This window comes from Mesoplodon densirostris, chromosome 11 (genome assembly GCF_025265405.1).
Source record: "Mesoplodon densirostris isolate mMesDen1 chromosome 11, mMesDen1 primary haplotype, whole genome shotgun sequence".
NCBI classification, from domain to species: Eukaryota; Metazoa; Chordata; class Mammalia; order Artiodactyla; family Ziphiidae; genus Mesoplodon; species Mesoplodon densirostris.
Genome location: NC_082671.1, coordinates 47608918 through 47626139, shown reverse-complemented (window position 1 = coordinate 47626139; position 17222 = coordinate 47608918). Strand labels below are relative to the sequence as shown.

The 17222-nt window shown below is 50.1% G+C and overlaps 1 protein-coding gene across 1 annotated transcript; it reads right to left on the bottom strand.

Moving 5' to 3' along the window:
• Positions 1 to 79: 79 nt before the first annotated feature.
• Positions 80 to 16858, bottom strand: LOC132499517 (keratin, type II cytoskeletal 6A-like). The gene is given in 15 exon segments (XM_060114179.1): positions 80 to 309; positions 827 to 858; positions 1086 to 1311; positions 2857 to 2977; positions 5486 to 5653; positions 5721 to 5816; positions 6449 to 6509; positions 10333 to 10411; positions 10414 to 10552; positions 10694 to 10833; positions 12563 to 12713; positions 13543 to 13638; positions 13998 to 14058; positions 16181 to 16660; positions 16662 to 16858. Coding segments are annotated over 15 exon segments (2277 nt in total).
• Between the last annotated feature and the right edge of the window lie 364 nt (positions 16859 to 17222).

Genomic DNA, 17222 nt, shown 5'->3' with positions numbered 1-17222 from the left:
CAACCCTGGTGGCAGGGGGACAACATCTAGGCTGGGGGCTGGTGCCCTGTCCCCTGGGCTTCTAGCCTCTGGGGCTGTACTAACAGTTGTGGCAGGAGGAGCCACCCCCAGCCCCTAGCTTCATGCTGAAGCTCCGCCTGCTTCCACAGCCCAGTAGCCCATGGGACTCACAGGGGATGTAGATTTCACTGGTACCCATGATGCTGCAGCTCCCGCTGTTCTTGAGGACACTGGTGTCCCCTGGACAGTACATGGGTGTGCTGACCACACTTGGCTCGTAGAGGATGGTGCCTTTGGAGCTGCTCACAGCTGCGGGAACAGGAAGGGATGCTCAGGGCCCTGCCCTGAAACATCTTGGCCAGGCCAGGCCCCCACCTGCTGCAGCTCACTTCTAAGGACATTCCCATCCCAGCTACCAACTTCCATGTCTCTCACTTCGGCCACATAAAGTGCTTAGCAGTTCCCCACGTGTCTCTCCTCTTGCCCCAGAGCCCTATCTTCTGCTTCACCCTCTCTGTTTCTATCTGTCTGAGCCTGCTTCAAATTCTCTTTCTCCAGAAAAGCATCCCCTTGTCTATATGGTTCCTTGCAGCTTCTGAGCCCTGAAGCACTGGGACCACGCTGCATGTCTGCTCCTGATTCTGACTCCCATAGACTTGGGTAGCTCTGAGGGAGAGCCTCTCCATCTGCCAGGAGCTCCAGGCAAACAACTCTTCCTTTGGGGTGGGGGAAGCACAGTGAGGTTTGGGTAGGGGCCAGTGTGGTCTATTATGGGTCGATCAGCTCCCAAGACCCCAGAACCACTGGGGAGGGCTCATCTACTCACAGATATTCACGGGCCCAACACCTTCACACAGCCTGGGGGTGGGAGGCAAAGGAAACACAAGGGAACTGCATCAGAGAATGAGGCCAAGAAGCACGTGGCACCCCACCGCTTCTGCCTGCTCTATGGACCCTGTCAGTGAGGAGGGCCTGTGGTCTGCATGCTGTTTTAGATTTTCCACGACTGTGGGATGGGCAATGGCAGCAGCAGCAACTTCAGAGGGCAGGAGAATAGACATATCTGGTGCCCATCCTTGACTTACCTGTGTTCCTCGCCCTCCAGCAGGCGCCTGTAGGTGGCGATCTCGATGTCCAGGCCCAGCTTGGAGTTCATCACCTCCTGGAACTCCTTGAGCAGGCAGGCCATGTCCTGCTTGGCCTTCTGCAGGGTCTCCTCCAGCCCAGCCAGCTTGCACTTGGCGTCGTTGAGGGCCGCCTCCCACTGCTGCTGTGTCTCGGCTATGGCACCCTCCAGTTTGCAGCGCTGGGAGGAGAGGGCACAGAAAGGCATTACGGGACGCCCTGGAGCCCTGGGCTGACTCTTAGAAGAACAGAGAACACGGTCGTTGTGAGACTATTAGAAACAATATATATTGGTCTCTGCCCCCAGTTTCTGGACAGAACTCCCCCAAACCTTGTAATTTCCTAAGTGATAAGAACATCCTTTGTTCTAACATTTGGTCTTTGACCCTGGTTTCTGACACAGAGTCCCTAAACCCCTTAGAATTTCCTGGGTATTGGCAATGTCTTTTGTTTAATTAAGGTGACTCTAGGTAGGCTCCTGGATGGGGGCTGGTCACCAGAAAGACCAAGCCATGATTTGAAGCTGGGAATTTTCAGCCCACTGTGCAAATCTCCCGAGAGGGGAGAGAGGCTGGGAATGGAGGTAATAATTGATCATGCCTATGAGAGGAAGGCTCCATAAAAACCCAACAGTAGAGGATTCAGAGAGCTTCCAGGTTGGTGACCAGGCGGAGGTGTGGAGAGAATGGCATGCCTGGAGAGGGCATGGAAGCTCCACACCCCTCCCACATACCTTGCCTTACCCATCTCTTCCACCTGGGTGTTCATCCATATGCCTTATCATATGCTTTTATAATAAACCAGTAGATGTAAAGGAATCTATTTTCCTGAGTTCTGTGAGTGACTCCAGCAAATTAATCGAACCCGAGGAGGGGGGTCACGGAGACCTCCAATGTATAGCCGATTGGTCAGAAGCACAACCTAGACTTGTGATTAGCATCTGAACTGGGGGAAGCCTTGTGGGACTTGGGGGGCAGTCCCTAACGTGTGGGATCTGATGCTATCTCCAGGTAGGTAGTGTCAGAAGTGCGTTAAGTTGTAGAATACCCAGCTGGTGTTGCAGAACTGTTTAGTATGGAAACACTCTTCCCCCATATCTGGTATCAGAAAGTGTTGTGAATGTGACAGTGGGAGGGTAAAGGAGGGACACAGGAGGAAGAGTGAGTTTTTCCTACAGTCATGGTTATGTGTCAGATTCAAATCTGCTGTGGGTTTCATCCTAGGATTGTGACATCTGGTTCCTCTGTGGGATGGGGACCAGTTCTCCTGTCTATAACACCTCAAGGAGATCTGTGAGTTTCCTCTAGATAAGCCAAGTAATTTCTTTGTGACTAATAGATTTTAAGTGTCTGCCTGATCTTCACTAGCCTAGGAGAAGAGAGTGAGTCTGAGTTTATGAACTCTGCAGGGTCACCTTGAATTTCAGGATCATAGAATTGGAGTCTTTGGTTGGAAGGGGCCTTGGAGAACATCTTTTCTATACTCGCATCTAGTGAAGCATCCTTGCTATTCCATGTTGAAAGTAGGTTGCCTAGCCTCTGTTGGGGGCCTCACTGTTTCCTGAGCCTGCTCATCCTGCTGTGGGTCAGCTCTTCTGTAGAAAGGGCTCGCTCCCTCTCGTGGGAAACAGCGCAAGTTTATTCCCTCCTCAACTGGGCCCCCAGGGAGGATGGACCCACCCATCGCGACCAAGACCATATGGCGGGTTACCCTGTGATGGCCTCATCTGGGCTTTGACGTTCTCAATGTCTTGCTGCAACCACTGGATCAGCTTGTTTATTTCCAGAATCTCGTTCTTGCAGTTGTGGAGGTTGTCACAGTGGGTCCCGGCTGTCAGCCGCAGCTCCTCATACTACCAGATAGGGAGGTCAGAACCTGGGCACCCACACTGTGGTCCCTCCCAGGCCCCTTTCCCACTGTCCCTCATGTCTCCTCTCCTGACTTCTTGGGTCAGGTGCTTTTGGATTCTTATACTTGTTCTGTTCCCCATCCCCTGTCCATTTCTGGTCCTTTTCTGCGCTACTCCTTATTCCTTTCTCATATTCCAGCCCTGAATCTTTAGGCTTATTAAATTCTCCTCTAAGCTCCAAACTGCCCTCCTCTCTGTTTAGTGATTCTGTGTCTTGTCCTTTTCTCTCTGTCCTGGGATTTCCCTCCTTTTTGCTCCATCCCTGCTCTGGACCTTGGAAGGGGATTCTGGGGTACCTAAGAGACCAAGGACTGAGGACACAGCACGTCTGCCCCCGCCACGGTGCATATGTTTGTATATTCTCCTTCAAAAGAATTGAAAACAAAATGCGCTATTATTTCCTATCTTGACTTAACACTTTTTAAAAAAACTTTTGCACCTTGAATCTAATTTCTGAATAGTGTGTTATAGATTACATTAATAGATTAAAAAATTAGCCAACTTTATATTTTCTACATATAATGGATGGGAGCGTTTTGCATAGAAAATGCAAAACAAGATAAGCACAAGTCACTCTCTTTGGTTATTGTGAAAATGCCTGTAGTTGCCCAATCAATACCCATTCTCCTCTTCTTCAAACAGAAGCCCAGATAAGAGAATATTTCTCAGCTTTCTCATCAACGAGGTGCACGGCCATTGCTGGGTAGGGCTTCTAGGAAAGCTGTTTAAAGTTAGAGATGATTCAGTTGTCATGTTCCTTTTGCCCTCTCCTCTTCTGCCTGCTTGGAATGAACATGTGAGATTGGTGGTATCGCAGCCATCTTGGGGCATGGGGCAACCATGAGGATTAAAGCACTGTGCTAAGAATGACAGAATAGAAAGCTAGAAGGAGCCTGTGTTCCTGATGGTAATATAGAACCCCAGAGTCATCTGTGGGCAGTCTATTTCTTTACTTTCAAATTATTTGAGAAAAAAATAAAAATCAAATTTGTTTCAACTGTCATTATTATTATTGATTTCTGATCCTCACAGCTAAATACAATTTTTAAATAATAGAGTTACCTTTCTGGTTCTAACTTAGGAGGATGGGAAACTGAGGTTATTTTCCCTGAGCCCACCTGACTGATGAATGGTCCAGGAGAACAACTGGAGGAGGGGCCGGCCGGAGCAAAACCTGGCCGTGTGTGAGCCACAGACTGAGTCACAGGGAGCTGACGCCAGGCCAGGGTTTGATACCTTGATCACCATGGATCTCCAGAAAAAGGGTAGAGCATTGCTTGGGACACTCCCTGGAGATTGGTAGCCATTGTCTTCAGAAAAAAGTCCAAAGGCCTCAGTGCAGCTCTGCAGATCTGCTGTGATCTGCCCCTGTGTCTCCAGCTGCATTTCCTTCATGATGCTTCCTTTCAGGCTTCTCTGGCCTGGCTCCTGCTGGCCCTCAGCCAGACGTCCCTTCCCCCATGCTTATGGAAATCATACTTGGCCTTCAAGATCCAGACCACATCCCAGTGCCTCTGCCTTTCCAGACACAATTTGTTACTTCCATCATCCTCCTATTCCCTTAGCCTGCAGCTTGACCTTAGCGGTCACTTCATGCTACCTCGTATTTCAGTTTGGCTGGTTACACGTTTCTCTCCCGTGGACTGTAATTTCCTTGAGGATGGGGATGGTGTGACTCTTAGTATCCTGATGGTTCCACACACCCCAGTAAGGCCCTCCTTCCCTGGCCACCCTGTTGAAAACCATATTCACACCACACTCCCTACGCTTCACCCTGATTTATTTTCTCCACAGCACATGTCCATCTAACATAGATCCACTGTACTTATTTGTCTTGCCTGTCCCGCCCCTGCCCCTGCCTCTGGAATGAAAGTGACATGAAGGCAGGGATTGTTTGTGCTGTTCCTTGCTGGACCTCCAGCACCTAGAACGGTGCTTGGCAAACGATGGATGCTCAATAAATGAATGAATGAATGAGTGAGTGAATAATAATGGTGCCTTTCACAGATAGGGTGGGCAAGACTGAAATGATAATATTTGTTAAATCAAATTGCCCTCAAGGACACCAACTGCCCTCCCAGCAAGGCCCTAGTTACCTAAGTCTGGGGCCACCTGAATCACGGTTTCTGCTCCACTATTAGTAACCACCCCATGCCATTAGCCTCTTCCCACACCCGGAAGCCCAGAGTCCTCTTTGTCATCATTGCCAATTAGCATTTCTTGAATGCTACTTAGGGGAGCAGTTCCAGCAAGTCTGTGGGTGAGTAAAGCTGGGGAGCTGTGATGACAGGCCTGGGCTGTCTGTGGGGTCTCCCACACGCTCTGCGGGGACCTGGCCTGAGGCCTGGCAGAAACAACGGGGCCTGGGTGTGGCATGGCCCTCAGTCTCTCCTCACCCACTTCCTGGGGGATAGTGGGTCTGGGGTCCCCCAGGCCCCGCCTGGGCCTCACCCGGCTCTGGTACCAGGCCTCTGCTTGGGCTTTGCTGCGGCTGGCGATTTCGTCGTACTGGGCATCGATCTGGGCAACGATGCCATCTGCCTCCAGCTCCTGGCTCTTGTCCATCTTCACAATGATGGAAGAGGTCTCTGAGATCTGAGACTGCAGCAGGCTGATCTCCTGGGGGTGGGGACCCCGGGAGATTGGCCCCTAGCTGACCACCTGTGGGCAGCATGGCTGCAGGTACCTCTTCATATAAGCTTTTCAGGAAGTCGATCTCCTGGACCAGAACTTCCACGTTGGTCTCCAGGTCAGCCTTTATCAGGAAGGCTGTGTCCCTATCCTGTGGCCAGAGAAGTGACAGTCGTAACCTGGGGCCACCCCTTCGCCAGCTGAGCCACTAGGCAAGGTGGTGGCAGGTGGCGGGTGTGGGACCCATCTTTCCTCACTTAGGCCCATGTGGAAGGGAAGGGGTGACAAAGCCAAGGATGGAGTGAGGGGTCCCCAGCCCCAGGACCCCCTGCCTGGGCCTGGCATTCTGATGGGGAAGCATCTGAAGGGAATGGGGTTAAAGGAACCTTGAATGCATTCCTCAGAGCTCCCCGTGGACCTCAGGCCAGAAAATATGTTGCTATCTATGTGAGGGATCAACAAGATGATTTTTATCTCTGGGAGTTTGAGTCAGAGTCTGTTTTGGCTTTGATTTGGCATTTGCAACATCTCCAGCTTCTTGGGCAGGTGTAAATACAACCCTTAACACAAGTTGGGAGGTGGAGGCCAGGTCAGTCCCTGCCCTTCTGCAAGGAGCGCGGGGAGGCTGGCCTTCCTCTCTCCCAGGGTCAGTGGGGCTGGCACCAGGGTCTGCGGGGTGGGCGGGCTGCAGGCACATTTGGACACGGTCCAGGGGCTGAGTGTCCCCAGGCCCAGTGGGCCAGCTCAGGGGGCCTTCTCCCTCCCTGGACCATCCTCCCTCACCTTCTTCAAGGCAACAAACTCATTCTCAGCAGAGGGCTGCAGGGAGAGCTCCTCTTCATATCTGGCGGAATGGGCAGGGGAAAATGTTTTAGTTGGGCTTGTGGGGTTTGGAAAGGCGTTGGTATCAGGTGTGAGGGTAGGAGCCTCTGGGGGCAAATCCATGTCTCACCGACTTAATGCCCTAGGGAGGCACCAGGTCCAGCCCCATCTCTGGACACCTCTGGCTCCTCCATCCACTCAACACAGATGACTTTTATCATAGCCTCTCATTAGCCACTTTGCAAGTTTACCTTCCATGCCACTGCCCAGTAGCCTGTTCTGTGTTGAATCATTCTCTGGGAAGTTCTTCTTAAAGCTACCTTTATTCTATCTTGCTGCTGAGGAAGCTTACCTCATCTAGTTGTTTCCTCTGGGAGGGCAGTGAAGAGTTCGCTGCCTGTTGCTGGCACAGCTGTCTTTTCTGAGTTGTTCTGAGAGTTGGCTGTAGTCACTGAAATCCCAGCTGACCCTGTGCCCCTCCTCACCAGGAGAGTTCTGAGCCCGGCCTCTACCTGCAGCTCACTTGCAGAGGTAGCAATTACTCGCTTTACCAGATCCTCAGAGACAGCCCGCCTATTTCCTCTAGGCTCCAAGGGAGCTCCTCACCCACTCACTGCCCCCGAAGGCAACGGAATCAGGGTCAGGGGTTTAGTCTGGCCAAATGACTCAGTTTGATGAGTGACATCGATGCATTAAAAGCTTCCCCATGCTTCCTGACCCCCGTCCTTCCATTTTCCAGCATAACTCTGCCGCTGCGCAGGCCCAGAACACTGAGACTGCCGCCTGAGTTTCAACCCCAGCTCTGTCCTGTGCTAGTCATGTGAATTTGGGTAAGTGACTGGGCCTCTCTGGGCCTCAGTTTCATCATTTGTAGAATGAGAACACTGGTCCTGCCTCACAGAACTACTGTGTTACAAATATCACACTAGTTAATTCCTGCAAAGCACCACGCCTGTGCCTGGCACACGGTACTGTGTATTTGCTATTATTGTTAAAATACCATCTGGTCTCATCTTTCTACTATTGCCCCACTTTAAAAATCAAAAGTCCTGGGCTTCCCTGGTGGCGCAGTGGTTGAGAGTTCGCCTGCCGATGCAGGGGACACGGGTTCGTGCCCCGGTCTGGGAAGATCCCACATGCCGCAGAGCGGCTGGGCCCGTGAGCCATGGCCGCTGAACCTGTGCGTCCGGAGCCTGTGCTCCGCAGCAGGAGAGGCCACAACAGTGAGAGGTCCGCGTACGGCAAAACAAACAAACAAACAAAAAACAAGAGTCATGTACCCCAATGTTCACTGCAGCTCTATTTACAATGGCCAGAACATGGAAGGAAACTAAGTGTCCATCAACAGATGAATGGATAAAGAAGATGTGGCACATATATGTGATGGAACATTACTCAGCCATAAAAAGAAACAAAATTGAGTTATTTATAGTGAGGTGGATAGACCTAGAGTCTGTCATACAGAGTGAAGTAAGTCAGAATGAGAAAACAAATACCATATGCTAACACATATATATGGAATCTAAAAACAAAAAGTTTCTGACAAACCTAGGGGCAGGACAGGAATAAAGATGCAGACATAGAGAATAGACTTGAGGACAAGGGGAGGGGGAAGGGTAAGCTGGGACGAAATGAGAGAGTAGCAATGACATATATACACTACCAAATGTAAAATAGATAGTTAGTGGGAAGCAGCTGCATCGCACAGGGAGATCAGCTCAGTGGTTTGTGACCACTTAGCAGGGTGGGATAGGGAGGCTGGGAGGGAGACGCAAGAGGGATGGGATATGGGGATATATGTATACATATAGCTGATTCACTTTTTTGTACAGCAGAAACTAACACAACATTGTAAAGCATTTATACTCTAATAAAGATGTTTTAAAAAAAAAGAAAGGTGTAGAATTTTGGGAGGTGGGAGGTGCAGCCGGTGGGTCTTCCAAACCCATGCAGAAGGATTACATCAACCCTCCCATTGCCCCCTCTGTGGGCCCTCTCTCACTTGCAAAGAGGTAAGAATGGTGACTTTAAAGACTCTCCTAATACAGCTCTTTTTAATGAACTCAGAACCTCAAACCTTCTCAAAATGAACCCCCCATAGGTGGGATCCCCTCCAATGCCCCATGTATCCCTGCCACCCTCCAGCATGCCCACCAGCTCCCCAGACCCCAGCCACATACACTCCAAATGATACAAGAGGATGTCACACTCACAGATATTAACTGGAGAAACACCCTCTCCACTCAGCCTGATTAGGGAGGAGGGGGGGAGAAGGAAGGTTACTGTGGTGTCCAGCAGCTTGCAGCCATTTGAAGCGACATTTTTGCAATTGTTTTAAATGTATTTAGAAAAACCTGAATTATTTTTTATTGCAGAAGTAATGGAGGTTGAAATTATTTAAATACTAGTAGTATTAAAAATAATAATCTAATGAATGAAATAATGCAGAGTTTGGGGTTCATAGGAGTCAAACCTGTAATCTCAGAAACACATTTTTTGGTGTAAATGAGGTAGACACCTTAAGAAAATTAAAGCTAATCACATGCTACTGTCAGCTGGAAAGGTAGGGCTGTCATAGAACAAGAAGTGCTCTCTTTCAATAATGGACTGTTGTCAGGCACTGAGGTTATTACAGGTGTGGAGAGGAGTCTGAGTCATAAGTGTAACAATAACAATAATAAGTCTATCATTGTGGTAGCAAGTAGAGTAGTTTTGCCTTAGCATCTTGAAGACAGACGTGGCATTCATTATAAACAGACAGAACATTAAAAAGGGCTACCTACCTACTACCTAAATTATGCCACTTAATTCTCTCAACAACCCCATTAAGTAGGTATTATTATCTCAGTTTTACAGATGGCGAAATTGAAGATCAGAGAGGTTAATTAACTTGCCCATGATCACAAAGCAGGATTTGAGGTCAGATTCATTTGACTCCAAAGCCCATATCTTTGGCCATTAAACTGAAAGATAGCTAACATTTATTGACCATTTGCTGTGTCCCATGCATTGATCTAAGAGCTTCATGTATAGTCCATCACTTTAACCCCTTTACTAACATATAAGATAGAAACTGTGGTTATCCCCATTTTACAGGTGAGGACTGGAGAGATCAAGTAATTGGCCCTTGGTCACACAGCTGGTAATTGGCGAGCACAAAGCTCCCATGGGGCTTTGGGGATCGTGTGACCTGGCCTCTTTATTCCATCACTAAAGAAATTGAAGGCTGGGGTTGGGCAGGGGAGAGGATACTGATTTTCCTAAGCTTACATAACTAGTTAGTGGTAGAACTGTCAGCCCAAGTCCTAGGACAATTTTTTCTCAGTTCATACCACATATCCAGACCCACTGTGTAACCAACTTTCTCCTTTGATAGAACTTGATTACAGAGATCCAATCAGCTCCTAAGTTTCTATGGGGTGCTAAAAGTAGTTACACCTCAAATGTGGGAATCTGCTCGTGATTTCCCTGGAAAGAAATTGCACCTGTATTCTTTTTTTTTTTTTTTTTTTCCCTTTTTGCGTTATGTGGGCCTCTCACTGTTGTGGCCTCTCCCGTTGCGGAGCACAGGCTCCGGACGCGCAGGCCCAGCGGCCATGGCTCACGGGCCCAGCCGCTCCGCGGCATATGGGATCCTCCCAGACCGGGGCACGAACCCGTATCCCCTGCATCGGCAGGCGGATTCTCAACCACTGCGCCACCAGGGAGGCCCACACCTGTATTCTTTGTCATAGTCCAATTCTACCTGCGTTTTGCTGCCTTTTCCAGGCAAGGAGGGGCCTGCAGCACCTGAGCCCCTAGGAATGCCCAGGCAGCTGGGATGGAATTGGTGCATCTGCCCTCACTTGCACTCCTCGCCCTCCAGCAGCTTCTTGTAAGTGGCGATCTCCATGTCCAGGGCCAGCTTGATGTTCATGAGCTCCTGTACTCACGCAGCAGCTGCGCCATGTCCTGCTTGGCCTTCTGCAGGGCCTCCCCCAGGTCCACCAGCTTGGCCCGTGCTTTCCTGAGGGCCAGTTCTCCGTGCTGTTCTGCGTTGGCGATGGCTGTTTGCAGGCTGGCACACTGTAAGGAAAGGAGGAAGCCGTGAGCCTTACTGCTAACCTCTGGAGATCTGGTGCTTCTTGAGTAGGAGTCCTGTAAGAGTGGCAGAATGATCCGGAAGAAATGAGTGTGGGGGGAGCTCTGGGCCCTGCCAGAATGTACCTGCATCTTGACGTTGTCGATCTCGGCTCTCAGCCTCTGGATCATCCGGTCCGTCTCAGAGATCTCTTGTTTGGTGTTGCAGAGATCATCACCGGGCCGGCCTGCCATGACCTGCAGCTCCTCGTACTGATGCCACCAGAGTAGAGTCAGTCACCCCATCAAACACTGGCGAGGGCACTGCCTGTGCACCCAGCCTGGCCCTCGGTGCCCTGAGCGGGCCCATCCATTCACTGATCATTCGCACATTCCCTCGCTTGTTTCTTGAGCACATCTACTCGCCAGGCGTGTCCTGGGCTCTGGGAATATCATGAAGAGCATAATCAGACCCCTGCCTACAGTTTTTTGGTAATAATCAAACCAGCATATTATCGAGTTTATAGTTCCAAACTGAGATGGGTCCCTTAGGAAGTGAACAGTGGCTTATGGGGGTGTGCTAAAGGAATCTGACTTAGATATGGAAGTGGTTGGGGGGATGGGCAGGGAAGTCCTTCAAGAGATGGAGATACTTGAGCCGGGCGCTGAAGGCCGGGAAGGATTGACTTAAGTGACCGGCTTGGGGGAGAATATTCCAGACCAGGAAACAGCCTGTGTGTGAAGACCCTGGGATAGGAAAGAGCATGCAGAGCTCTAGGAGTAAGAGGTGACTTGGCATAGTCCTTGGAGGGGGCGGTTCTTGGTCATGGGGCATACGTCCAGACCAACTGTGACCATGAATTTTGGTGGCCCTCCTGACGCAGGTGTTGGGGAAACAGGGAGGAGATGCAGGGAAACGGTGTTGGATGGTGCCCAGACTGTAGAGTACCCCGCTCTGAAGACTTTGTAACAGAATCCTCCATCTCAGGTGGCTCTCTGTCTAATGGTGCGTATCCAGGACACACTCATTTAGGAGAAATAAATGCACCCTCTGTCCTCCAGCAGCCTGGAGAAAACCCACGCCCTTGCCCAACAGAAGAGCCCCTGCCTGAACGAAGATCTGTCCAGTTTTGAAAGTGCTGAATAGCTCACCTTCTTCATTTCTGGACACACACAGTTAAAGGGAACAACAGCCTTGCCAGCAAAGGGACTCGTTCACTATACATTTCAACCATCCCACCTGGAGTTAAGTGCATCCCACCTCCACTCACCACCAAGGGGCTGCCTTGCCCTTGCACCCCTGGCACCCGACACCCTGCTTCCTTTCTGCCATGTTGCAGTGGTAGGAGCTAAGTCCATGCCCAGATCAGGGCAAGGGATGGGAGCCAGCTTGTAGGTGAGCAGCTGCCCCAGAAAAGCACCTGCATTTGGCAGAGAACTGATCTCATGGGTTGGACCATCCAGGCTACTACACCCCTCCAAAGCCAAACCTTCTGGTCGTCTGCATCTTTGGACAGTAGCTCTCTGTGGTTATTCCAACCTCCCTCTTCCCAGTACAAACTCTCTTGTTCAGCAGTGTTCATTTATGCCTTCCAGTCCCACGGGACCACTTGCTCAGCCTTGAACCCCTCCCTGCTCCTTGGCAATCTTTTTCTCTCATTGCTTCCAAAACAGACTGAAAACCCACCCTTCTTGGAAGTGTGTTATTAGTGCTTTTTCCTTTCTGTGACTGTTCATTCACTTCATGGCCTCCCAGACCTTGGATTCCTTTTGTAGTCCATTCATTTACAACTTTGTAACCCTGCTTGTCATATAGTAGGAGCTCCGTAAATAAACAAGCCCTTTAGAAATAGCTTTATGACTGTTTCTCAGTTGTTTGAGTCTCATCCAACCCCCAACCAGTTATAAGTGGTGTGGGGACTGTGGCTGTCCTTTTGAGCACCCAGCATTTCTTGACCACATATCAGTGTTTGTGTGTATTAGGGTTTCCGTACGCATTTCAAGCTTAGTTTTCATAGTTTTCAACTTGGCTCCTGCCAAGTTGAAAGAAACGGGGATGCTCACATGATTCCTGAGGCTTGTGGCTGTCCAGGTCCAGGCTGCAGTTGTTGTCCGTGGACGGGACCATCGATGTGTCACTGACCCGGGTCTGCACCTGGGACGGTTTCTGCAGAGCCAGTTAACTCAGCATCACCTCAGCGAAAAAAGAAGGGGTCTCGAAATCATGCAGTTGACCTCCCATCTAAGTCAGGAATCCTTTGGCAACCCCGGCAGGGATTTCCCAGCTCTTCTTATGCCAGCCATTTGATGGAGGGGGAGGTCCCATGTCAACCCCTGAGGAGTTTCTGGGTCATAGATCAGTGTGATGGGAGTGTGTCCTCAGCATCCTTTCTCAGGGCTCCCTTCTGTGTTTTTTCCCTGAGTATGAAGGATGAGTAAGTGTTCTCTGAATCCAAATTATATCACGTTGAATACGACTTATGTGATTCATATGCCAGCATTAAAGGTTTCTTTGGGATTGGGTGAGTTTTAGGACCCTGCTCCCCTCCCCCTACACAGTGTGACTTCATCACTCTCTACCCCTCTCTCCCCTTCCACAGACGCAGGTCTCTGCCATCAGAGTGGCAGTGCCCAGAAAGAGGCATCTTCAGGGGCCAAGAAACACCCTGACCAAAGGGCTGAGGGGCAGCTTGCCTTATGAACTTTTCTGGGAGGGGGAAGGGAGAGGTGGGTCTTAATTCCTTGGGAATGTTACCCAACGGCACGGGATTTTAGGAATCGGCACTCCCTCCTTGCTAGGCCATGGGGTTGGGGGCAGAAGCCTCAGAGGTGGGGTGGGGTTGAATGTGGCAGGATTTCAAACAGTTCTTCCCAATACCCATGACCTCCTAAGCCCTCCGTCCCAGGTAGAGGCATTATATGGATAATACCCTGCCACATCCTTTTCTTTTCAAGGTCCAGACATAGGAGGGACAAACACATTTGCAGGCTCTTACTGCCTCAAAGAGCACCTGGAGGAAATTGGTCTCTTTGGTCAGAGAGTTGACCTTGGCCTCCAGGTCCACCTTGTTCATGTAGGCGGCGTCCACGTCCTGGAAAGACAACACAGAATACTCCTCTGAGACCCTGGCCCCAGGCAGTAAGTCCAAAAGAAGCTGGGCAGACTCTTCCTCCATGGCCCTTACAGTTTGGATTTTAGCAAACTCTGTATCTGGGGTTTGGGGTTGGGGGTGGGTGATTGCTGGGAACTGCAGGCTCGAATCTCCTGGGCTAACAGAAATCCAAACAGCGTCATTGGGGCCATAAATACAGAGGGAGGATTTTGGCAGGTTTGAGCTATCCAGATATTCTCAAGGTTGAAGTCACTTCTCTTGGGTGGCCCAAGGGTCCATCACCCCACATTCCAGGATTCAGTTTTGAATTTTCTCCTTTGAGAGTCATTCCCAACCACTTTCTTCAGAGCCGCAAACTCATTCTCAGCAGCCGTGCACTTGTTAACTTCATCCTCATACCTGTAAGCACAGAGGAGAGAGGGCGTGCTTGTGAGTAAGTGTTTTTTGTTTTGTTTTGTTTTGTTTTGTTTTTTTGTGATATGCGGGCCTCTCACTGTTGTAGCCTCTCCCATTGCGGAGCATAGCCTCCGGACGTGCAGGCTCAGCAGCCATGGCTCACGGGCCCAGCCGCTCCGCGGCATGTGGGATCTTCCCAGAGCGGGGCACGAACCCGTGTCCCCTGCATCAGCAGGCGGACTCTCAACCACTGCTCCACCAGGGAAGCCCTGTGAGTAAGCGTTTTATTTTTATTATTTTTTAACATCTTTATTGGAGTATAATTGCTTTACAATGGTGTGTTAGTTTCTGCTTTATAACAAAGTGAATCAGTTATACATATACATATGTTCCCATATCTCTTCCCTCTTGCGTCTCCCTCCCTCCCACCCTCCCTATCCCACCCCTCTAGGTGGTCACAAACCACTTAGCTGATCTCCCTGTGCTATGAGGCTGCTTCCCACTAACTATCTATTTTATGTTTGGTAGTGTATATATGTCCATGCCACTCTCTCACTTTGTCACAGCTTACCCTTCCCCCTCCCCATATCCTCAAGTCCATTCTCTAGTAGGTCTGTGTCTTTATTCCCGTCTTACCCCTAGGTTCTTCCTTAACTTTTTTTTTTCTTAGATTCCATATATCTGTGTTAGCATATGGTATTTGTTTTTCTCTTTCTGACTTACTTCACTCTGTATGACAGTCTCTAGATTCATCCACCTCACTACAAATAACTCAACTTTGTTTCTTTTTATGGCTGAGTTATATTCCATTATATATATGTGCCACATCTTCCTTATCCATTCATCTGTTGATGGACACTTAGGTTGCTTCCATGTCCTGGCTATTGTAAATAGAGCTGCAATGAACATTTTGGTACATGACTCCTTTTGAATTATGGTTTTCTCAGGGTATATGCCCAGTAGTGGGGTTGCTGGGTCATATGGTAATTCTACTTTTAGTTTTTTAAGGAACCTCCATAGTGGCTGTATCAATTTGCATTCCCACCAACAGTGCAAGAGTGTTCCCTTTTCTCCACACCGTCTCCAGCATTTATGAGTAAGGGTTTGATTGAACTCTTCCCAGACCAAGGAGGACTGTACTGGTGCAGCAAGAGTTTAGAGACCTCAAGTACTTCCCAGCTCTTCCGCTGACCTGTGTGTGACTCTGGGTAATCCACTTAAACTCTATTTCTCCCCCTGTAAAAGGGGAATAATTTTTTCTGCCAGAGTTTCTTTTTCCCTTTTTTCTTTTTTAAGACTAGAAGGTGAGCCTGCAACTGATAGGAATAGAAATACATATTTATGAAACTCCATCCTCTTAGAGATTCACAATTCCAATCTTTAAAAAATTTTGCTGGGCTTCCCTGGTGGCACAGTGGTTGAGAATCTGCCTGCTAATGCAGGGGATACGGGTTCGAGCCCTGGTGTGGGAAGATCCCACATGCCATGGAGCAACTAGGCCCGTGAGCCACAACTACTGAGCCTGCGCATCTGGAGCCCGTGCTCCGCAACAAGAGAGGCCGTGACAGTGAGAGGCCCGCGCACCGCGATGAAGAGTGGCCCCCGCTCGCTGCAACTAGAGAAAGCACTCGCACAGAAATGAAGACCTGACACAGCCCAAAATAGATAAATAAATAATTTTTTTAAAAAAAGGCAGATGCTTGCTTTACAAAAAAAAATTTTTTTTTGCTGCCTCAAGTGCCTGATGGAACTGTGGAGTAAACTTTGTTCAGGACACTGTTCAGGTCGATTTTGATATATTTTCACTGAACCTCAGGGCAGTCACTTAAGTAGTGTGCTTTTAGTAAGCTCCAGGTCAAAATGGACAAGCCCATCAAGCTACCCCGATGTTCTCTGGGGCTCCACAGAACTAGTGCAGTGGGCCTTGGAGGCTTTGATGGCGAGCTTCCATTCCTGGGGTAAGTGACTCTACAACACCTGCTCTGGGTTAGGTTAGTTTGCCCAGGGAATTTAACAGCTTCACCCTTCCCTCTGTGTTGACTGAACCAACCGGCATGGCTCCCAAGGAGGATGAGGGGAAATTCCCACAGGTCCTGTGGGGCAAGCTGGACCCACCTGCAAATACCTCTGCCCCCGGGAGATGCTTGCTGAGCGGATGCATTTTCCCACAGGGAGGTTGTTGGGTGACTGCTGTGCTCTGGCCGGGGCCTCTCCAAAACTTCCTGCCAACCCAACCACAAGGACCAGATGCAGCCCCCGGCTCACCTTGTCAATGAAAGAGGCAAACTTGTCATTGAGGGTCTTGATCTGCTCCAGCTCTTCTTTCCGTACCCGCTGGATGGTGGGGTCAATTTGTAGGTTGAGGGGAGTCAGGAGACTCTGGTTGATGGTGACCTCTTGGATGCCTCCAGGGGGGCAGACGGGGAAGCCAGAGCCCCCATAGCCACCACCAAAGCCAGCTCCAACACCGAGCCCAAAGCCACCACCAGCTCCACCGCCGAAACCAAACCCACTCCTGGCTCCGCCTCCAAAGCCAAGGCCACCTCCAGCTCTGCCGCCATATCCACCACCGAGGGCATAGCTGCCCCCTCCGAAGGAGATCCTTGGAGCCCCCCACGCCATAGAGGCTGCGGCTGCCAAAGCTAGCTCCTCCACCCACTCCAGCGAGGCCACCACTGCCCCTGGAGCGGGACACGGGCACGCTGCAGAAGCCAGAGCGGCCGACCCCAGGGACTCTGGCTGAGCCGGCCCTGAAGACTTTACGGCTGCTGCTTTGGCTTCTCACGGTGGATCTGGAAGTCATGGTTCCTAAAGTCGAAGAGGCTGAGGAGGGCGTGAGAGGTGGAGGGTAGAGCTGAGAGGAAAAGTATGAGATAGGTTTCCAGCAGCCAGTGTACAGGGAGGAATAGGGCTGGGCTCAGTGTTGGAAGGTAAGCCTGCAGGTTGGGAAGGATTGGGCTTTACAAACAGTGAGATCATACCTGGGTTATTAGAAAAGATATAAAATATGAAGAATGCCTTTTGGCTTCCTTTAGCCAGAGGAAAATTCTCCTGCCTTTTTTTTTTTTTTTTTTTTTTTTTTTTTTTGCTGTATGCGGGCCTCTCACTGTTGTGGCCTCTCCCGTTGCGGAGCACAGGCTCCGGATGCGCAGGCCCAGCGGCCATGG